General features: G+C 40.6%; 1 protein-coding gene across 2 annotated transcripts; it reads left to right on the plus strand.

The window, feature by feature from the left end:
• The first annotated feature begins 401 nt into the window (after window positions 1-401).
• DNAJC24 (DnaJ heat shock protein family (Hsp40) member C24) lies at window positions 402-23,235 on the plus strand. Of its 2 annotated transcripts, none has more exons than XM_027904605.1 (4): window positions 402-533; window positions 16,690-16,828; window positions 22,200-22,268; window positions 22,999-23,235. In XM_027904605.1, the coding sequence occupies exons 1-4, from the start codon at window positions 441-443 to the stop codon at window positions 23,121-23,123; spliced, it is 426 nt and encodes a 141-aa protein (XP_027760406.1). In that variant the 5' UTR covers window positions 402-440; the 3' UTR covers window positions 23,124-23,235. The 2 variants fall into 2 exon arrangements, with proteins under 2 accessions (XP_027760406.1, XP_027760407.1); XM_027904606.1 differs by having other exon boundaries at window positions 22,203-22,268.
• The last annotated feature ends 454 nt before the right edge of the window (window positions 23,236-23,689 follow it).

Here is a 23,689-nt window from a genome sequence, read left to right on the forward strand (position 1 = left end):
CTAGGGGAAAGCTCACCTTAAAGCACCAAATTGAACAGGGTTCAGAAGTTCTATCAGTCATGCTGGATATAAAATGCTGTTGGGTAAACGAGTTCCAGGAGTTTGGTAATTCTTGGCTCTCACTGGCAAGGAGAGTGCCTTCCCTGCCACTAAAATCTCATTGCATCTCCTCTTTAACTTCATGAATCGTGGTAGCCAGAGAAAAGGCTCTGTTCCTGGGAGTTCAAAACATAGCAAAGGAAATTAGGAATGATTTTATTTGTGAAGACTCACCCTGTCAGTGCTGGTGCTCAAGGACTCACAGTCTGTTCCGTGATCCTGGGGTTTGCCTCAATGTCCTTGCTTTTGCTTTTCCTGTTTCGAATTGTCATTCTGGTTTATTTGGTTTTCCTACACAGTGCTAAGAAGGCGGTTTCAAAGGTGGTCAGGCCTTTGGAAGGATGGCACAGAAGGATTGGTACCGGGTGCTGGGAGCCGAACCATCGGACAGCCCTGCGGAGCTGAAAAGGAAGTACCAAAAACTCGCCTTATTGGTAAGTGCACGTTGGATATTTAAGATGTGCAGAAGTGATTTTTACAAACCACTGAGCTGACAGCTTTGTTTTTACATAAGAACCTCAGAGTTCTACCAGCTTACTTTGTGTTATTCTTGGTTATTCTGTTTTACTCCCTTCCCTGAATTCAGACATTTTGCTCAAAAGATGCTTTTGCCTGGGTTTTTGAGGAAAACAGAGTGTCTTGTTTGATACTGTTGACTGTTTTCAACTGAATTTGATAGACAAACAGAATTCCCAAGGTAACTATACTGCTAGGTTTCTTGAAAACTGGTGACCTGGTAGAGAAGAAGAAAGGAGGTGAGCAGGACTCACTTTTATGGGAAAAACTCCCCTTTTTTTTTGGGAAGCTGCTAGCTAGACTGTCAGGATTGGCAGAGTGGTAGAGCACATGCATGGTAGGTTTGAGGTGTCAGAACAAATGTGAGAAGAAGTTGGGATTTAATGTGAGACAAAGGGAATGACAGTGATCATGGCATGAGTTTTGTTAGACATGAAATTCACGGGTTTGGGCAAGTGTTTGTTAATTTTCTTTTTATGTTGGCGTGTGGGTTTTTTTAATTATTTTATTTCTAACCACTCTAAAAACAGATATAGGAGGTAAATCCTTTGGTTCTCACTATTGAACATTGGAATAATCAATGTAGGGGAGGGCTTTGGGAACCAACTTCTTAGTTCCCCTTCTAATAGAAACAGTTGTTTTCTTGGACCTCCTAATGGTTTTGTTCTATTGAATTACTGGTAAAAGATGAATAATGATCAGTTTGTTCTTAATGAAGGTGATGGGGGGACCACAGTGTAAAATACCTTTTCTGTTCAGACAGGGAGCTAATTTAAACAGAATACTGTAATGGAATTAATGTATTTCTTCCCTATGAATCAATATGTCATAATGGAATTCAAGTCACATGTAAAGTATTGTTCAGAGCTGTTCCTGAACTGAAACTACATAGTCCCTTTCCTGTATGAATTTTTAATAAATGAAGCTGATCCTTTGTGTTATAGAGCTGTACTTTGGTGTAATTATCTTGAAGTCTATGGAGTGAGAACTGCCAAAATTTACAGCTGTCTGTCTATATCTCTAACTGTAGTTTTAGAAGATGAAAATAATCTTTGAATATACAAGCTTTTCTTTAGCACCTGTGTGTTTCCAGCCTAATTGGTTTGTGCTCTTTATTTGAAAAGTCAGGGAGAAGTGTTAGAGAAAATGAATATGCTTTGTTTTGTTTTGTTTTGTTTTTTTTTTTTTTCTTTTGGTGCCTGTGATGGATCTCTCTGACTAAAAAAGCCACGCTGATGTTTACTTGTAGGTGTTTTCCCAAGGCAGATCTGCTGCTTGTCTGTTGTTGTTACCATATGTCCTGTCTCTGTTCATCTTCTTCTTTTAGCTGAACAGACTCTGCCTGATTGTCTGCTTGTATGCTGATTGTACTGCAGCATCCAGCCCAGTCATTCTAAAGCCTTTAAAAGCATGGTGGCAATGAAACCATCATTGTTTTTATGGACTTTAAAACCCCCTTGGCTCTAGGAGTGGCTGGAGGCTACAGGGCGCTTGTTCCCTAAAAGTTGTTCCTACAGCTCCAGGGGGAGAGCCAGTGCCACAGATGTTGAGTGCAGGGGGTTCCACGGTTGAACAAGTTGTGAGACTTTGATAAAACAAGAGCCTGCCAGGCCATGTTAACACAAAAAAATGTTCCCTCTGAGTTCCAGATATTGGTGGGATAAATAAGGGAGGTGTTGCTGTGTATTTGTCTTATCCTGATGCTGTTCCCTAAGCATCTAGTGCTCATGATCACTAAAAAGTACAGCACTGGATGGACCTGTTGTCTTACCTTTTGTGTCCTGTTCAGGTGAAGTCACTCCTTTCTTCCCACACGTGTGCTTGGAGTTCTTGGTAACTCCACAGCTCCAGGAGCTCCTTTGGTTCTCCAAAGCTGTCCCTGGAGATGGTGGTGGTGGTACAAGCAGTGCCACCATTGGCATGGGGCAGGTCTGCATCCAGGTATTTTTGGGGACTCTGGCAGCTGGAATAGCAGATGAGCACAGCCTTTGAAAAGATTTCATGTCAACTTTCATGTTCAGCACAGAAAGTTTTCCAGCTTATGTGTAGCAGCCCAAGTTAATCTCCTGAAGAATTGTCCTAATCTCAAAATCCCTGACTTTGTAAAGCACCTTGCAGCGTGGACACCAGTTGCAATTAATGTGACATTAATTCTGAAATCACAGTGTTCTGATCTGTTCATTGGCATCGAGCAGAATAGATGGTGGAATTTCTTTTGAAGCACAATTCTGCTTTTAAAATAAAAAAAATGGCAAATGTCTGAGTCCAAGGCTTTTTCAAATGATCCCCAGTGCTTCGTGGTGAGCATTTGCTTTTTGCCATCTGCTATTTTCTCTATTTGTCAACACATGTACACTTAGCATCTTGAATGAACAGGCAGATGCAAATTTCCAAAGCTAAAAAGGAGTTGGAGATCTTGCCATATGCCATCCAAAAGATAACTAAATCTGCAGTTAAATCTCAGGATTGACCTTAATAATACAAAGTAGGGTGCAGTTAAAAATGGTCGAATTGTAGCTTTGCAAGAAGGACTTCACAGGGGCAAATTAGCTTAGAACTGGCGAGTTTTTAAAACAGGAGCTGTTTCTGTTAATTCTAACAAATGGATGATTAAAAAGGTTAATAACCCAGAACAAAACTGTACATAGACACCCCACTAGAGTGAATGTATCTGCTTACCTTTTTGCCATATTTTGCTTTGTTGCACTTAGTTTTTTTTTTCATTTGGTCAGGTCACAGCATACATTTAAGTGAATTATTGTACTATAGATAATGTCAAATCCATCTTGTTCACCCTGTCCTTAAGAGTAGTATTAACTTGACACAGAAAACAGGTTTGGCTTAAAAGTAGGTTTGATGTTTTCCCCACACACACTTTCTGAGTCTTTAAACATCTTTATAAATAATTTCCTTGCAACTTCATGGAACTTAAACTTGTATTTGAAAACATTTTTTGGGTACTTGCACGCGCACATGAAAATAAAACATTTTTATGTACTTATTTGACTCTGGATCATCTTGATACTGTATTATTGTAACAATCAGGAGCAGCTGAAGATGACAGACTTCTGGGCACAACATGCATGTGCCACTGTCAATTCTATAAATAGCTTATTTATTCAACAGAAATAAAACTTTTGTATTTGCAGGCTCATTTTCTCCACAGTTGGATTGCACAGTAGTTTCGACAAGGTGATTTCTGAAATGGATAAACAGGTTTTATGCTCTATACTTGTTTTTTTCAATGAATCCATGCAGCTTTTAGGAAGGACAGTGCTTATGTTCCGTTTCTGACTCTGTATGGAATTAGTTGAGGATAAAATTAGAGTAACAAAAATAGGATATTGGGGAGAAAAAAAAGTTATACCATCTTATTACTGGCGCAATTTTTACATCCCCTTTTGGTCTAGCCCTCTGTGGTCAAAGAATGAGTTGCCAGGTTGTTTTTGAATTTTCACCTAACTGCTCTGTATCTGAAAACTGCTTTTTACTGGGAATAAAGTCACCAAACACACAAGCTTTGTCTGGCTGAAAATCAGGTGTCTGTTCCTGTTGATGCTGATGATATTATAGGATACCTTTCAACTGGAAAAAAAATTATTGTGCAGGAAAATTATATGCTGCTGTTACAATGTGTGCCCTAATCTTAAAGAAAATCCATGTAATTTGAGCAGGCAGTATGCAAGAAGCTCTTATTTTTAATGTGGTGAGGAAATAAATGTGCCATTTAACACACGGTGTTACAAAGATTCTCTCTCTTATCAGAAGGGGTGTGTGTATAAATACAAAGTGTTAAGGGGCTCACTTCATCTATTTGCTAGAGCAGAACATTTGAAAACAGAGCATCAGGCATAGGTGGGAATGACTCTCAGCAACCATAAGGAAAGATATTAATAGAAATTTAATGTAATGAAGCATAATAACTTCAAGAAGAGGTTATTCCATGGAGCATGTTTAGGGGAAAGACATATGACTTTCTGAAGAGAAAAAAAAAATCCCTTGTACCTTATTAGATTTATGCACATCTAAATTCTGCAATCACAAGAGAGATATAGAGGATGTCACGTGTGTAAAGTTAAAGGGCTGCTTGCAGGATTGTTGTTTTAAAGTTTGCTGCAAAATAAATCCAGGATTACTCCTGAAAGGACCTCCCTACCCAGGAACTTTGTGCTGAGTTCAGATCAAGAATGTGAACTTCCAAAAGGAAAACACTTTGAGTTTGGTGTTGGAAGTCACATAAAAATGCTTCTCGCACTGAAAATCAGGCAGTGTGTGTATTCCTTTTTTAACAGCCCTTGCAGGGTTTTTATTTTATATTTGAACAGCAGCAGCTTACTTTTTAGAGGTGTTTTAATAGATCATCACGCTTAGCTAACCCCACCTCCACACAGCTGGTAGAAAATGCGATTTCTAATTTGCCAGTGTAGACAGAATAAGTTCAGTGGAGCCTGGTTGGAGCTGGACTGAAGTCAATCTGATTGATTTCTAAACTTAATCTGTTTACTTACTGGTTATTGTCCGTGTTTTGTTTGTTATAATGAGAATCCTCTGCAGGTTTAAGGTACATACATAACAGAATGGGCAGCAGGCAGTTGAAATGTGAGATTTGGCTAATACATGCTTGGCCTTTGATGTCATTTGTGCTCTGCAGAGGAATCTGATGGCTCTCTTGGGCATTTTATGCGCTGGTTATGTAAGTTATTAATTGTAACAATATATTAAAAGAAGGGTCTATACTGTCTTTGGTAGACTTTTAGTGAAAGGGGTTCAATACTCACTGTGTCCTGAGGCAGCATAAAATTAAAATTCTGATTAAAAATAACATCTGAAGCACTAGCTCATTTAATGCCACAGCAATGCAAGTGTTCTTTCCCACTTGTGAAGGAATATTTAAGGGGGGTTTATACTGTGCAGCGTGCTTTTTAATCTCATTTCTAAAGTGAGACGTTTGAAACAAAAATCGTGTAGGAAAGGTATGAGTTGAAGCACAGAGAAGGAAGCAACACAGACCAGTGTAACACTTTCACATCAGTAAATGTTCTGATTCTTCTGACCTGCTCAGCATTTTCAAATCAGAAATGACTGATCAGAAGTCGCTGTGCATTCAAGTGCCTACCTCAGAAATGTTAAGCACCAGCTCAGTTATTTAAAGAAGCTGTAACCCCAGAACACGAGTTGGAAGGATAATAAAAGTGAAGGGCAGAATCAATCATCTTGCAATAGCTGTGTTTATATAAGGACTCTTATTGCTGTTAAATAAAGTCAGCCATGTTTGTGTTGGATCTGAGAGAGTTAATGGGTTTTAAAAATACTGTCATGTGATGTAGTAACCTGTAAAACTCAATGTTTTGGGGACTTGTATTTAATTTTTTTTTTATTGAAATGCATTTTCCGAGTGCAATTTTGCCTTATATTTGAAATACATAATATAATTATTGCAGAAAGTCGTTAAAGCAGCACATTCTCACATTCCCTCTTTATTTGTAAACAATTGAGAGTCAGAAAATCATGCTTTGAATGACATAACCATCCCACCCTCCATCTTTTCCTTCCCTCAGTGCATCAGGAGTGTTTCCCCATGTCCCACTGAGCTCAAATGCTCAGCTGAGCTCGTTTGAACTGATTGAAGGAACAGGTGAATTCTGATACCTGATGGGCTGGCATTGTAGTAAGAAAGTTCACCTTTCTGTTGTAGCCTGACAGTCATTTGGAGAGACTCTTATTTCATTTTCAAAACATTAAAGGTCATGTTTTAAGGCTGAAAAGTGAGACATTGACTGACTGTTCTCAAAAAACGTAACCCTTTTGTTGTTATTCCTGATAAATTAACAGTAATGAAAAAATTCAGTCTGTGTTGGTTGGATTTATGGCCTAAGAATGCCCCTGGTCAAAGATGGTGCAAATAAACCACTTTTCTGAGCAGCATCTTGACTGAGCGTTTCTCTTTTCTTGACATAACACTCAATAGTAACTGATGAGGTGTTTGAGGGGAGGCTGAACAAGAGCTTAATTAATTAACTAACACCAAACTAGTGGTCAGTCCAGACAGGAATGTGTCCTTCAAGCCAACCCAAAGAGTTCTTCGTGGTCTCTGATTTTAAAGGTTGAAAATGCTGAAGGTCTTTTAGGTCCATTTGGCATTGCCAAAGATAGAAATTGCACAGAAGGCTGTGGGGCTTAGGTTTTTATTTGGATAGAATGTTTGTGTGGAATGTTTACCAAGGTATAGACCGAACTAAGGTGCTCCATGAAAGCAGGTGGTTTCTCACCCAGGTGCTAAATTCTGTTAATATGTGACTTTTCATGTTCATTTTAAAAGTTATAATTCAATCAGGGCCCAACCTCAGTGATGGCCCAGATTTCAAAAGGCTTCAAGTACTGTAGAGAATCCCTTAGAGATGGGGAAAGCTGAAAGAAATAGTGTCAAGAAAACAAAAACTCTCACAACTATCTGCAGCTTTTGAATTGTTGTGCAAATGTTACAGTTATGGTCGCTAAGAAATATATTTTTTAAAGAAGTTCTCTGTTCTTCAGGGCCTTGTTTCCACAAGTGTCATCTGTAGCTGAAGTGCCTTTGTGACATTCAATAGTGTAGATTGTGAGCACAGGAACAGATATCTTAAAAGAACTTTAGAGATTCCCTTTTTATTTTTATTTTTACCTTTATATTTCTGTAAATTTTAAAATGTTTGATTTTCTTTTCTGCTAGTTTCTGATGGGTTTTCTACTTCTTTGTCTTCTCCTGCTGTATAGTGTAGCTTCCAAAGGGCTTTTTAAAGTACCTTTGGAGGCTGTTGGGTGACTCCTCATAGGAAAATAAGGAGCTATGGAAGTGAAGAAAATGAAAGAGAGGCTTTTTCCAAAGATCTACTTTTTGGTAACCAAAGCTTCTGTTTTTCTCCTCATTTTCATGCCTTCATTAGCCAAATAATTCCTGTCTTGAGGATGCTTTGCTGCAAATACTTCGAATCACAGCAAATACTTCCTTGTGGTAACAGCAGTAATGTGATCTGAAATATTTCTGTTCTGATGGATTTTATCTGTCTCAAGCAAAATTGGTGCTGAATAACAGTGGTTATTTCTGGCCCCAAGGTTATGGAAAAGATGAATAATGTGTGTTAAACGCACAAGCAGTTGAACATCGTGTGGGAAGCTCAGGTTGATAGTTGCTTAAGAATTTGTGGTCCTGGCAGACTCTTAAGGAGGGAAAAGGACTGGGCACAGTTTTCACCAGCTGGTTGATCACTGAGCAACATCAGAAAAAAGTCTTAGAATGGGGAAAATGCAACTGCTGTCTGTCATTTTCCCTCAGATAAGGAACATTTCCTATGAGTGAGAGTCATCTTGGAGATAGACAGTGGAGGCTCTAATCAGTGTCAGAGCTGATAACGAGAGCAGGTAGGGCAAGGCTGAAGTTTTTAAAAAGCTTAAAGATTGATTGTGCTTGGGGAAAGAAAAAGAAGAGATGGATTGAAGTAATGAATCAAGAGGATGAATTCCTTGCTCTTTTGTCCAGCTGTCTGTGGATAGACATCCTCTGGGGAAGTTGAAATCTCTGTGTGAAGAGCTCCGATGTCACAAGGAACTCTTCACTTTCTGTTTCTCCTCTTTGCAAGTGGGAAAAGCAGGCTCCTTCCACCTTCCCTGCTAGGTTCTGCCAACTGAGTGAGCACGCTGAAAAGATTGATTGTGGGCTAGGAAGGCAGTTTAGGACCTGGGATCATTCTTTTCATGGCAGTGAACGAGTCTCGCATTTTGGAGAGCGTGCTTTGCAAAAAATCAGTGAGGCACCTTCAAAGTATTCTTGATTTGTGCTGTTTTAACTTAAGACCACTCCTCTCTTTTTTTTTCCTTTCCAAATACTTGTCACGTGAAGCTTTTCAATCCTGAGCTGTTGTGGTTACTCCAGAGGTGCCGTGCAGAGGAACAATGACGTGCTCGGCTGTAACCCGTCAAGCATTAGGTGGCAGTAGCGTGTTGTATTTGGCAGCTGCTTTGTCGTTCCGGTTTTAATCTTCTGGTGCCTTTAGTGCGGTGTCATAAACGGAGAAAACGCGTCTTTGGTTTCTTTTTGGTTTTTATAAAATGCTGATTTATGGTGGTTGTGGCTGTGTGTGGCTGTAAGGGCAGCTGTTTGGACTCTCGTGTGCAGAGGTGGGATCAGCACGCTGTAGGATCTGCAGAGTATTCATGACTTGTTTTCTGGTCCCCAGGATCTAACAGTGATAACATTAACTGCAGATATTCTGATGATAAATAGGGTGTTAATGGCCAAGTGAGTTTAGTTTTGCAGCCTTCACTTTTCCATAAGCTGTTACCATTTCTAAATTTAATACAGCCTTTGAGATGAATACATTTGTGGGTTTTTTTTGCTTGTGTTTACTCTTTACTCTTAGATAAAAAGAAGCTTAGGCTCAAGAGAATGTCGGTAGGAACATAATTAACCTTTCAGCACAGCGGTGTTATTGTCACTCCAGATCTTGGACCAGTGCAGTTGCCTTGTGACCCTTTTGGAGGGTGTATTTTCCCTCCATCCTTGTTTCTCCCAGGTAAAGGATCCCGAAGATTTCAGAACTGGTGTTGCATTGTGTTAACCGGGCAGGATGATCAGTTAATAGAAGAAGAGCAGGGAAGTGTTGACAGAACATGCCTTCTAATTAGTACCTGATGGACCATGTAGGCCACAGAGCCCAGAGTGTGATGTCACTTCAGGGTGGCAACGAGACAAGACCTTTATATGCAAAACAGGCCTGTGGTAAAGCCAGGGGTGGGAGTGGGCATTGCTGGAATATTTCACCTCCCACTGGAAGCCTGGGGAAAGCTGGGGATGCTGAATCTCCTTCAGTAGAGCAAATCATCAACCCCTGTGTTCTGTGCAAGTCTTGCTCTTAAGTCAGGTAACCTTTTGTTTGTTTAGGTCCCTTTAGATGTAAGAGGTGATCTGCAAATAGTTGGATTTTTAAATAAAACTGTTGTGTTTTTTTTTTCTCATGGTGGTTTTATGAGTAGTAAGAGACAAATACTTGGGCAGTAAGATTTCCTGCTGGCTCACGTGATAAAATGGTGAACAAAGTCATTCTAAGTTAAAGAATCATTCTAAGTTAAGAGCAGCACCAGAGTGTTTCAGGGTTCCACCCTCACTGGTTTTCCATTACACTGTAGTGTTTAGGAGTTTTTCAGTTGAAAACTTAAATCTTTCCAAATGGAAAACCACTTAGTGTCTAGCAAGGTAACATGCCAGAATTATTTAGTCACTGGTAATTAGTGGGTTTTCCCCCCAGTCACTTGTATAAATATATTGGTAATTAATTAATACTCTTTGTTCAGAAATTCTTCTTCTTCCAGCAATAGAAGTTTAATGTTTACATTTTTAAAACAAAGATTTTTTTTTTCATAATTAACTAATTTTCTTGTTCAGTTTAAACTTCTTTGTTTTACTGAAATAAACCCTTCCTGTTTCAGAATACTTTTTTTTAGGGGAGGGGGTAAAACAGTGTAATTTTTCTCCCTGCCCTAATTTTATGAGTTCAGCTGGTGAAGTTGGAAAATGTTCTGTGACCTTTCAGTGAGTGCCGCAGGGTGGGGGCCAAGTGCACGTTTGCCACCTTTCCCCTTGCTCATCACAGGTGGCTAAAATGTGCTTCTCTAAAATTTGCCTAGCCAAAAATTCAAATTTCGGCTTCATAAATGAATTTCTAATTTGGCCACACTTGATACCAGAGTTCTGGGAAGGTGAAGACTGAACGCTGTCTTTTTGTGGAGACAGAGAAAAATGAGGTGCAAGCACAGAGACTGTCAGCCTGCTGTACTATTTTGACTTTTGAAATTATTTAAAGTAGTGGTTGATTTCTTAGACACTCACAGATGTGGCTTAAATGCTGTGGTCATGTGGCCACTTAAAGGAATTTTGTTTTAGGGCTCGTAATTGCTTTCTTACAAGCCAGTCTGTAAATAACTAGAGAAATGGATGCAATTATATGACCCAGTCCAGCCCTCGTTCAGCAGTTAATTTCTGCAGATTTCTGTGAGCATTTGTTCCGACCTACACGGGTTTGGTGGCTGGTTTAAACCTCGCCAAGGCTGGTGGTGTCTTAATTGCTACCACAGAGCAGCCATTTGGCCTGTGCGAGATGGATGTTGTCAAGGTACCTTCTGCAAGGCGGACATCCATCCACTGGGAATGGATCAAGAAAGTTTTCATTAATTGGTCCCTTTGTTGGCATTTGTGGCAGAGCAGCCAAAAAAACTGAGTGTGAACAGACACTGTGTCAAGGGGTGAGATTTATTGGCAAGTCCCACCAAAAACTGGTATTTGCTACATATATTGTAAGCAAGGGGTAAAAGGAGTTTCCTTCCTAAGGAAATAAATTTATTCAGATTTCGTGGTGGTTTTGTAAATTTTATTTAAAGGCAGGGAAACGGAACAAGAATTGAGAATCAGTTGGGAGTTAAATAGGAAATAGCTGGTTAATATTTTTCTTCTCGATGTTGGCTGTCTTGCAGCTTCTCTTTAATAGGATGTGAAGTGTTGTGATGAGCTCTGTGGTGCACAGGCACATTTGCATGGACCTATGAATGCTTCTGTCAGATGAGAACCACCTGACAGTTTTTGTCCTGCCTTCATTAGCCTAACCTGTAGATAATAACAATTACAGTTGGTAGGGTAGAAATGTCGGATAAAGCAGGAGAAATGTTTTTAAACATAGTTTCCAATTTGATACTTTTATTTTCGTGTTAACTCTGGCATTTTGGTCTTGTTGCTTTGTTAAAAGGATGCACTTGATTCTGGTATGATCTGTGCGTTTTGTCCCAGTGCAACATGCTTGTTTGTAGATAAACTTTGAACAGACCAAGACTTTCTGTTCTGCTTGCTTAGGCAGCTTTTGTCTTTGAAAGAATTTTATATCATAGCGAGTCATAAATAAAATAACAGTTTAGACTTATTAACCAAATTGTCTCTGAGGGGAGAGTTCTGATTCTGAAATTTGAATATATTGCCTGTTCAATACTGAGCTTTGATACAAGAATAAATAGGCTGAACCTCCAAATACTGATTTCTAAAAGTGCTTTTTAGTGAGATGCCTTACATGGAGAAAGGGAGATACAAGTTAATTTGAGTGATAATATTTTATCATTTATTCTTATTTAAAGCTTAGGTTTAGCCATTAAATGCACTTCCATCCAAAACACAACTACTTGGATGGATCTAAGTAATCATCTGATAAAATCCTCCCACTGGCTTTGCTCGGGAAGGTGGGGCACATCTCCCTTATTCCAGTGTAGGCACAACATCCCCTATGGAAATAAAGCAGGAATTCAAGACTTGTCTCAACTTGTCACTTCAGTTTAGCAAGGTGATTCCAGAGTTAAAAATCTCTATTAAATCAGATAGTTTAGAAATTTACTGTGCTGTAACTGTTGGTAATGCTGGCTACTTGATGACTATTTAGCTACTATTTATGACTCATGATAGTAAGTCCAGAATAGTCTAACTTTTGAATTTTTGAGCTCTGATGGTTTCCTCGTTGTTCTGTGCCCCTCTTTACTTTCAAGTTTTAGAACCTTAATAATGGGGTGTGGGGGGACAGAATCCAAAAGGCCCATAATGAAAATTTAGAAATCTGAAAGTACTTCTCCAAAACAGTTGTCTCAGGAGAGAAGATCAAGGATTTAATGCAGCCACGTCTGGTTCATCCTTTTTATATTAGTTTTTATTTTCTGCTGAAGATTTCTGCAAACACTTGACAACTTTGCATAAAATATGGGAAAGTAGGAAAGACAAAGCTGTGGAAAGTGGAGAGAACTCCTTAGTTTATTCCTGGGAAAAAAATAGAGCTGATCTCCCTTCACTTTCCTCAGTCAGAAAAAGTAGAAAGTTTACATTTTAAATAGGTTTACTTAAAAGGCAAGTCATTTCAGCAGGAAGTGTTTTACAGTTCTCTGTGCAATACAGTAGATGAAAGCAGTAGATGAAAGCGTTGTTACTTAACTTTTTCCATAAGTCAGATAAGATTTGGAAGCAATAGTAGTTTTCCTAGAAAATAAAACCTCTTGGTTTGACGTGTGGAATCAGAGATGTGGCGCATCTTTGGCCTTTAAAGTGAAATATCCTTTACACACAAGGCGAAACAGCCACGGTAACGCCCTAGTCGAGAAGGGACAGTGCTTTTTCAGCCTCTTCTAAATAATCAGCCCTTTCAGTTTGGCATGTTATGAGTAAAAGCAGTTACGTGAAGTGGTTTGGTTATCATGTGTGCCACAGTTTAGCAAGAGATTACAGATTTAGTGTAACCCCTCTGCCCCTGTGCCTCCCCCTCCCCTCCCACAATAAGCCGTATTAAGTTGATTCTCACTGGGCGCCGTAAATGTCCTCCGAGAGAAATACGTTCACGAGCACCAGTAAGAAATGTACATTAAATTGATTTAACTAGAGGGTTTCTGCTTGCTAATTTGAATTTGATTAAAATCACTCAGCCCTGTTAGATTTATGGCACGAAGTTTAGGGAAGGAGGATGGGGACCTTCGCGCGTCACTGCGGGGCTGGAGCTGCTCAGCCAGAGCTCTGCCAGTTCCTCATCCTGCGGTGTGAGAGTTCCTAGGGCCTGTTGATCTGTCACTGATTTTGTTACTTACAAAAAAAAGCTTGATTTTTTTTTTTTTACCAGTTCCTGAAGTGCAGGAGGGTCCAAACTCCACGGAGTATAAAGCAGGCAGGAACGCAGAGCGGAGCAGTTGAATGTGCCACAGTGTGTTCCAAATACTTGTGCACACAAAACTCCCTGAACTGCTCACGTCACCACATCTGTAAATATCGAAGAAATCAACAGCTGCTCTAAAGAATTTCAGAAGTCAAAATTGTACAGTAGGCCAACATTCTCTGTGCTTACACTCAATTTTCCTCTCTCTCTCTCTCTCTCTCTCCACAAAAAGACAGTGTTCAGTATTCACCTTCCCATACCTTTGGAATCAAGTGTGGACAGTGTACAAGTAACAATATCATAAATAAAATAGATGTTCTGGAAGTCAAGGCATTTTTATAGAGTCTGCACTTTTAATTATTTGAATGTAACAACATTAACACCTTTTTTCTGAGACAGAGAAGGTTTGTTTACTTGCTGGTTCTTTACTCAGTTGCAGGTATCAAAGGCAGTAGATGAGCATGATGAAATAGAATTAATTTACCTAAAAAGTTTTCCATGAAAAATTTCTAACTTTTCCAATACTTGTAGAACTATGAACTGACACTGTATCTGTTTTTTTTTTTAGAGTATGTTTGCCAGGTGATACCTTGTTTCTCACTGTATCCAGCCTGCTGAGAAGGACAGTTCGATGTACATTAAAAATCAAGACAGTTGAATGCAGTTGTTTGATAAAGCTCCCATAATGATACTGTAATTGAGTTTGTGGTAGCCTGCCTCTCCTGTTTCCCAAAGAAAACATTGCCCGTTTCGCCAAGTCTCCAACAGATACTGTTCAAAGTGTGCTTTTCCTTTGAGCTTTGACCTTCAAGGTTTTCAAATTTTGGACTTGAAGGTTTTCAGATTTTTGTTTTTTTGGTGATTTCAACAGCTTAAGCAGTTGAAAACCCCAAGAATCTGGTGTTGAATAACTCTTGGACCAAGAACCAGAGTCCTCAAGGAATGCTGTGACAATGTGACGTTTGAGATAAACATCAGGGGAGGGAGTAGTAGTATTGTGTGTGCAAGGTAATTTTTTATAGTTAACAGATAAACTAATATATTTCCATTATCAATCAGTCTATTTTTTAACATTCCCAGTAACTGCAAAGCATCATATTATATGAAGTGATGTATGATGTGAAGTGATATAAATTCCAGACAGTCTTTAGTAATGGAGGACAGTTAGCTAATTACTTCTAGTACAGGTATAATGAAGGAAAAAATAGCTTGGGCATATATCTCCAGCCTTCTTCCTTTTCCCTCCCCTCTGTTGGACTTGGGAAGAGATCCTTTGTTATTTCCATAAAGTCCTATTAAATAACAATAGGGATATTGCAGGAGACACGGGAGGGGCTCTAACATTTTGAGTGAAAAACTTACAACTGGCTGCATGGAGGGGGAGATGAGCAGGAGCTCAGAGTGAGTAGGAGGAGGCAGGTCGAGTAGAAAACAGGCCTGTCTGCTTTCATTACTGAGCTTGTGCGTGGTGGCGGCTGAGATTAACCCAGAAATATCAGGCTGAATGGGAAAAGGGGAGGAGACAGGGAATATCCATCATATCTCACCTTTCCCAACACCAGAGCAAACCCCTGGCTCTGCTGAGGCAGCTGCTGTGGGGGCAGATGGAGCAGGACCAGAAGCAAGAACGTGGTGGCCAAGAGGGAGGGAAGAGATTAAACATCTGAAGGGGTAACAGAGGACATTTGGCTGCCCCCTCTGAACTTCATCCACTTTGGGAAGAAGTCCTGTGTGTCTGAGCTGGGGTCTGAAACAGCTGGAGAGAGGACACCTCACTGGTTGTCTTGGAGAGGAAAGAAGGGCAGGGGAAGTCGAACCAAGACTGGATTTTTGCTAGAAACAATCATCCTCGATCAGCGAGCTGGAGAGTAGGAAAAGAGAGGCAGTAAGAGCAGGTACAGAACAAATTCAGATGAAATGGGATCACTGGGATTAAAAAAAAAAAGAGGAGGATTAGAGTAAAATAGCTGAGGTTTAAGGATTTTTTTCTTAGTGTAGATGTAGTCTGCTAAAGGCATTAGATGGTAATAATGGAAAAAGTCCAACAGAGGAAAGAGCAAATAAATTCAGAAAGCTTCCAGACCAAAATGGAGACAAATAGATAGACATAGAAATGTGCTTTAATTAGTAGGTCCCTTTCACATTTGTCCTTTCACATTTTGGATTTTCTCAAGCACACAGGATATTGGTCCTCTCTTCTTTCCTTTCCAAAATTCATTACGAACCAAAAGAAAGAAATTCATTTAATCAGAAATCTGCTTCAACACTTGTAGAACAGGTGTTCTAAGTTTCAGTGCCCCAACTGGTCGTGGTATAAAGGGCAGCTCCAGAATAAGGGATATCTTGGTTTATAGCACAGTTATCAGCTGATAGGCGTGATTATATTGCAGCTATCTCATTTTTAATGCTCTTTCCTCTTGGTCCATCACTTATACTGAGCAATTTAAAATATCAAAAAAAAAAAAAAAGATTACTGGGATTGAAATAAAGCTACGGGAAGATGGAGCTTTGAGGGTTCCTTTTCAGTAGACATTTGAACCACAAGTCAGAGGGTTCTGCTCAGAACAAATGGTAAAGAAAATGTGTTACCACTTTAATTATTATTGCCTGTTTAACGTGGGATTTCTTGCAGCCATGTCCTTGAATAACCATTTCTTAACTAAAATGACACAATTCTGTAAGCAGTGATCCATGACTTTAAATATTTGGAAGGGCTATTGATTCACCGAACCGGAAGAAATTAAAAGATGTTGAAGCGCGTTTTCAAAAGTAAAATTACATGTAATATAAATTATATTTGATCATGTATATTTTATTTACCGTTTAAATCACAAAAAAAAAAGAAAAAAAAGCTAGGCACATGTAATCCAGCATTCAGGGGATCTGTAACAGCCTTAACTAAACACTGGTGGGTTTGTTTAAACCAGCTCTGTGTCGTGGTTACAACAGCTCCCAGCACCTCCTCTTGCTCCCGAGTCGTGGTCCTCTGCAGGTACCCATTTCTGTTTGTGGTAGCCACTCTCTGCAGGTAAATTGCCCATAAGACCAGCGATTCCATCAGCAAATTATCCAGAAAAAATGCCGCCAGTGCTCGTGGTGACATTTGTGCCACCGGTGGTTCGGCGGCCATTCCAGTGGGCTGATTGAATTGGCAGCTCCCTCTCGTGCCCGGCGCCGCCGTCCCCCTTCCTTCGGCACCTCAGCCCAGACCTTCTCCTTTCCTCTGTCCTTTTAACTGAGTATCAAATGCATTATTGATCGCTGCTCTCCCACCCCTCCTCACTTCCACTCCCCTCAACTTTTTCATCTTTTTTTTTTTTTTTTTTTTTTTTCCCCCCCCCCCCCCCCCCCCCTCTCTTTCCCCTTTGATTGGCAGTATCACCCAGACAAGCAGGAGGCAGATGTGCCGGCAGGAGAAGCGGAGCAGCGCGTGCAGCGGTTCATCGAAGTCGATCAGGCGTGGAAAATTCTGGGGAACGAGGAGACAAAAAAAGAGTATGACCTGCAGCGGCGTGGTAGGTTCCTGCCAAGGAGTGGCTGCGGTGGCAGCGGCTCTTTAAATAAGCAGGGTCTGGGAGTGGTAGTTGAGATGGTATTTTAAAATGCTGGTTTAGTGCTGAACCAAATGTTTTTCTTTCGCTCCTGTCCTACTTTCAGGCGTGGATCCATTATTTATAGCTCTTGCTCCACATACATCAGCTGCTGAAACCACTGAACGGCTTCCAGCAGAACGTTAGGGGGCATTATTCCTAATAGCTTGAATTATTATGAAATTTATACCAATTGCAGAGCCTTAGCCCTTTTTATTTTATTAAGGTAGCTTCTTTAATTGTTCTTACTTTTAAGCCTTGCACACTGCATTTTGCTGCAGTATCTTGGGTATGTATTAATCCATTTGTGCCCAGCGTTCACTGTGTAGGGGTTGATAACCACTTCAGAATCGTTAGGACTCGTTCTTTCTCGTTGTGTGTGTGTGTTGCAGTAGCTTCCATTCATTTGTAGTCCAAACTAGTCCTTTTAAAGCAGGTTTATAAATAATATTCCAATATAACACATTAACTAGGCAGCTCCAGCACGCATTTCTTTTTATACCTCTCAGAAAATAGCTTCTTAAAAACAGTGACAGGCTGTTGTGAGAAAGAAAGGGGGGAAATGTAGGTCAGGTCTGTCACACATGGGCTACCATTACATGAAGTGATAGGCTGTCTTTCTGCTCTGGCCTCGGGATAGGAGTCCCTCAGCCTTCCATTAGAACCTTCAATAAATGTATATCCACCCTCCATGGTAATGGGGGGAGTCAATAATAGTGTCTTGCCCGTGGGGAAAACACTCGGTCGCGCTCGGCAGCAGCACACTCCGGCCCGGCATTGACGTGGAGCCACCACCACTTCTGAACGTGTCTGATAAAAGCCCCAACTGTCTCTGCAGCTTGTTATTGAATTCCCTGCCATTGTACGTTGGCACACCATCAGACCCTTCCTCTCTTGTGCTGGTTTTTAACTCCCCCGCCGCCGCCGAGACCAGGGCGTGGGGACACAAAGCCGTAGTCACTGTGGCAGATATGCATCGCTGCGGGAGAAAGAGAGGGGCAGAGAATCGTATTTCCACAGTAGCAGCTCCCCAGCTCAATCGTCTCCCACTCCAGACTTTGGGTGGGTTTGGGAAAAGAGGGGGGGAGGGCTTGTTCAACAGAGCTGTTGAATAAATATTTTAGAAGAATGGGGAAAAAAATGCGATCTTGTGCAAATTTGTTGTGTCAGCAGTATTAAGATCAGACTTGGATAATTTTTTCATCTCGGTTATTTTCTTTTAAATGCCTGAATGTGATGCCAGGACAGGAATTTCTGCTGCCCAGTGCTCTCATCCTACTGTACTCTTAGCATTGTGATATTGGCTTTGTACAGTTTTCACAACTTGTACATTTCTTGGGAAAAAAGAAATTAGAGATGAGTTAGGAGTCTTTTCCGTATCTAGGGAGTTGTACCTAATGCTTAAATCCAGGCTATGAAGTTCCATTTTGCTGGGCTCAGATTAATCCATGAAGTAGAGCTACATCAAGATTTTAATCAATTAGTTTGTTTTCCCTTGGAATTTAAGGGCATCATTGCCATAAATTAGTTTTGACAAAACTTATTCTAGAGCAACCTGAAGATTATCTGCATTTTCTGAGATCCTTTTGCATCCAGATGAGCTCTCCAAAAACCATCTCGAGATTCTTTGCAAGAGACTTTTTTAGTTAATAAAAAAAGAAAACCAGTGTTTGGTAATGGGATGTCGATGGGCTAGATGTGTTTTAACACAAGAGAGACCCAGTGTTCCAGACTGAGCCACACATCACATAACACACACGTGCAGCGTCCCTGCATTCTTTCCAGCATGTTCCCTGGCAGCAAAATGACGGGGAAATAAATTTCTAGCTCCTTGAATGCCTGTCAAGCTGCCTCTGAAGTCAGGATTCTAGACAAATTCGTAGACACTGCCATAAAAGCTCGGGGAAACAAAGGGATGGAGGCAGCAGCTAAGGGGAATAGTGATGAGAGAGAGATTACAGCAAGTTGGGAAGATGCAAAGGAAGCCTCAGGAGCAGGATCTGAAGGATGGCTCTGTGTGTGTGTGCCCATCAGCTCTTTGCACAGGAGTCTTTTCCCCATTTCACAGATTGTTTATTTGTATGGACCTTCTTGTGCCAGACTGACTAAATCTTAATGTCCTGGCTCAGAAAATTCAGAAGTTCCAAGAAGCTGGAATTCTGCGGGGCTCTATGGTTTTCATTTTCTTCTTGTTTGAATTGTTCAGAGTAACAAGTGAATGTGCTTTTATATCTTAATACTGCTTTTCTCTGAAGGTTTCCCAATAATCTCCTAATTTTTTTGTGCCTTCAGGCCAGAGTATTAAATGGGAAGGGACAAACCACAAACTGTGTAGAGGTTTGGCTCAAATATTTATCCAAGTGTTTCTGATCTGGAAATCTTGGGAGAACTGCCTCTCTGTAGGTGTGAAAACTTTTCCAATTCACTGTTTTGTCATCTCAAAATTATAGTGGGGAATCTTTTGCTTGCAGTCCCTGTGAAAAATTTGGAGGATGGAAGAAAAGCTGCATGACAATTTTACCTGTTCAGAATGGACTTCTTTGTCAACAGATTCTCTTCTCAGATTTTTCCATTCTTTGCTCGGTGTCCCATTTAAAAAAGATGAATATGCAGTTAAAATCAAGGTTGACATTAATAATTACCAAAAGGTTTGCAGTGAGTTGGAAAAACCCTGTTTTACAGTTTCATATTAGAAGTCACCTGAACCCTGGAAGCTTTTGGGACACAGCTCCTCCCCTGCATCCTGTCCAGGTCCCTTTGAGGAGCAGCCCCTAAACTTTTGGGGATTTTTGTTGGCTTCTGTACAGAGGAGCTGATCTAAACAATCCCGTTGTTAAGATAATAATAGGAGTTAATTTTGTGTTTTAATTATTAATGATTGATTTTTATGTTTTAATTATTAATTAATGACTGAACGATTAGCAGAAAGGTCACAAAGTTAAATCAGTGAATTGGCGACTTGGATTAATTTCTGATGATAAATGTAGCAAATAATTCTAAGCTAGTAACGGGATTGACACTAAAACCAGTTGCTCTGTGTATGATTTTGTGTGGAAAAAGTTCAGAATCTGGGGTTTGTTCCCATGTGTGGCTCCAGTGAGGTTCTGTGAAGGATAATATGTTTTCACAGGATGACGATCACAGATGGCCATAAATCATAGAATGGCCTGGAAGGGACCTTAAAGACCCTGTAGACCCTCAGCTGGAGCACAGGCCTTTAACTCTCTGGAGTTAAATCTCATCTGCTACATGTAAAGCAGTATTTTTTTTTTTGGTATTTCTGTATTTTTGTTATGAAAATCCTTAACATGTGACTTTGTTTTTGTTTCAAATTAATTAATACGTAATTATTTTAAGTCAAAAGACTCAAACTTAAATAATTGTTAAGTAACTGAAACGCCTTTAGAAAGAATTTACTTCTGAAAACATACAGGTTTTGAATACTGTGGTGATTTTGATGCTGAGCAAACACTATGAATGATATTTGACTGACTACAGATCTTGAACTTCTTTAATTATTTGTTTGGTTTGAAAAAAAACCACCTCCTAGGAATAAAGAGCTAGAAAAATCTTTCAAGTATTATGACTATTTTTACTATTACCATAAACTGTTAAAGGGCTTACATTTCCATTTACTGCTTGCAACCCTTTCCCTAAAACTCAGCCTCAAATAGCCCAAGAAATATTTATTGTATCCTCAAGTGAAACTTAAATACCTTTCCTCTTTTACAATTCCTGAATGACCCAGCAAGGGCTCTGGTAAAGCTTTACTGAACCAAGCTGCTAATAGTTATTTAATGTTGTTCTGTGGCCTGAAAGAATCTCAGTAGATTTCCCCTTTTAATCTCTTTGAATTGCAGGCTCATAAACCTCTCTGATGAGCCTGCCAGTGTTTTCTGAGATCCTGCAGCTGGGACAATGGAGCTGCAGAATCCTTTCGGCCTCTTGTTGTCAGACAAATCCAAGAGGTGGCAAAGCCGGGCGGGCTGCGCTGCTGGGGAATTGAGGCTGTTCAGGAGTCGTGGTGCACGGGCAGGTCTCTCCACGTTTTTCCCCTGGGTGTCCAGGGATGTGTTTCAGAGGGCACAGCTCCGTGCACAGAGTTCTGCAGCCTGAGCTGATGCCACCTGTAAGCCAGCCCATAACTCGGTAGTGGGGACAAGGCCGGTCTCAAATAACCTGCTCTGGCAAAGGAGTGAAAAGGGGACACCAGTTCACTTCAGAGAACCCTGAGGAGGGAGTTGTGCTTGCAGTAACAGTGGTGTAGGTGAAATGAGGAAGGGCACAAGAAACAGGAGTCACTGTGAGAGCCATTAGGTTGGGTGTTCTGCTTGTGAGCTCCCCAGACTCCTACCTGGCTGTGCCTCTGCTTTTAAATAAGTGGCCACATCTGGTTTTGTTGTCTTAAGGTGTGTCAGACTGGGTAATGTATTTACTACAATTAGAAAATAAAAACAGCTTCGTCCAACTCTGGAAAATACGTTTCTCTGCTTGAACCAGACAGGCAAATAAATGCAGTGTGCAAAACTTCCTGGCAAGAGCGTTTCCAGGATTGTGTGCGAAGCCAAGGGTACAAATTGAAAACTTACATCTTTTGAGATAACCAGTAAGATTTGCAGACTTCACAGAATCACAGAATATGCTGAGTTGGAAGGGACCCATCAGAATATCATCGAGTCCAACTCCTGGCCCTGCACAGGACACTCCCAGGAGTCACACCCTGTGCCTGAGAGCATTGTCCAAACACTCCCCATAACAGTTGTTCGGAGTGAAATCCTTCATGAATTCCAAATAGGAAACCCTGGGAGGTTTCCTGCCCTAGCCAAAGGTAGGCAGCTCTTTCCCCTTTCTTTTGACAGCAGTAAAGTATTGGGTCTGAGCGGGTTAATTTTCGTTCTTTTCACTGTAACCTTTTCCTTACAGGTGTTCAGCAGAGGTAAATCAAAGAGGCTGTGCTGATTCTGCCATCATTCCCAACGTGTCTCACTTGTTTTAATCACCTTTATCAACACTAATTTAGATGAGGCTCATTCTCAGGGATGTCTAATGTACATTTCAGTTGAAAACAGAACAGTCAGTTGGTTTTTGGTGATGTCTTTCGCTTTTTAAATATTACCTTTTATGGCTCCACTTGTAACTCCGTTGACAGGTTTAGAGAACTGCACTTTTAACTGATACTGTGTCTGGGTGTGACTCTCTAGTAGTGACCAGATTGAGTCCCAGGGATATAAAAATACTAATTTATGAGAAAGAAATAAGGGCCTGTATGTTGACCACTGTCACGTTTGCTTTACAGCAGATAACCTGACAAAAGAATGGCCTCTTCATGAACAAGTTTACCTCGAGGACATGTCCTGGAATGAAGGTATGAATGTGCCTTACTCTGCTCCCCTTTCACTGTCACTGCAAATGTGCTCTGTTTTTTCTGTATTTTACACCATTGTTGTCTTACTGTAAATTCTGCTTTTTCTGTTATTTCCTCAGATGAAGCTGTCTTGCTCTCTGAGATGACCTGAATTGGAACTTAAACTTCCTGTGACACTTGTTTTACATTCCTGCTCCATCTCCTGCCCCCACCCTCACCTGCAGGACCACTTTTCACCTACATCTCCTTTTGTAGCATAATTGAGTCATTGGATTCTTCCCAGGCCTCTTGAGCATCTTCTTGCTCTTTCTGTGATGGGAGAATGCAGATGGTTCCATACAGGTTCTTTTTTATCCCTGTTATTTCCATCCTTCTTATTACTCTGTTTTTTCTCATTTTCTTGAATGAAGGGCTGATTTTTTGTCTGTTTTGGAAGCACCCTTGACCTGTCATATGTATGACAACCCTTAGTTTTTATTTTTAACATCTGTCTGTCTCTCTGATGTGCACCTTGTTATCACTGAGGGTTTTTTTTAAAGAGACTCCACTGACCCTGGTTGTTTGGTGTACAGTCATTTTTCGAGCTACAGATGGTAGCACAGGTACTGTGCCATATTTACAACCCAGCAGTGGGAGGTTATTTGTAACTAAGAGCGGCTTTGTGACGAAAATCCAAAATAAATCCTTGATTCTTCCCGAGCACTGAAGGCTCTTTTGTTTCTTTTGGCAGATGAACAGCTCTACACTCTGTCCTGTCGGTGTGGGGGGAGTTACAGTGTCTTCAAGAGTGAAACCAAAGACGTGTCTCTGGTTTGCTGTGACACCTGTTCGCTCGTTATCGAGATCCTTCAGTGACTGTTTAAAAGCAGCTCATTAACTGTTACAAACTTTGCAAAAGACTGGACAAATGAGTGGCAGCATCTGCTGAAGAAACCCACATTAAGAAAAGGTGGGGCACTACAAGAACAAGGATGTTCAGGCTCAAAAATGACAGATCTGACACAGATCTGCAGATGGGAGCATTGGTGTTGGTTGTGCAGCCAAAGAGCTCCTTACTAAACACCCCCAAACCAGAACAGCCGAGTTCTGGACCACTGGAATGTATCTCGTGATCTAAACAGCGTTTCTTTTCCAGCAAACAACAGAGCAGATCTTCCCCTTTCAGCCTCTATCAGCTGTCCCTCGGGCCCTTCCACTGAGGATAAATCCTTTCCACAGCTCAGATGACAAAAGTCAATCAGGAGGCATAAATGTGAGAATGCCTGGAAGACAATGAAGAGCGAAGTGCAGTAATGGGAAACAGGAACATTTTCTATTTATAAGGTAAATATTTAACTTCTCTAAATCCCCCCCAAAGGACTCGAGCCCAGGAAGGAGGGGCAGAGGCTCACACATGAACAGGCTTGGTAACAGTCAGTGCT

This window comes from Empidonax traillii, unplaced genomic scaffold, assembly GCF_003031625.1.
Source record: "Empidonax traillii isolate 1590-97213 ecotype Southwest subspecies unplaced genomic scaffold, ASM303162v1 scaffold1068:size345056, whole genome shotgun sequence".
Taxonomy (NCBI): Eukaryota; Metazoa; Chordata; class Aves; order Passeriformes; family Tyrannidae; genus Empidonax; species Empidonax traillii.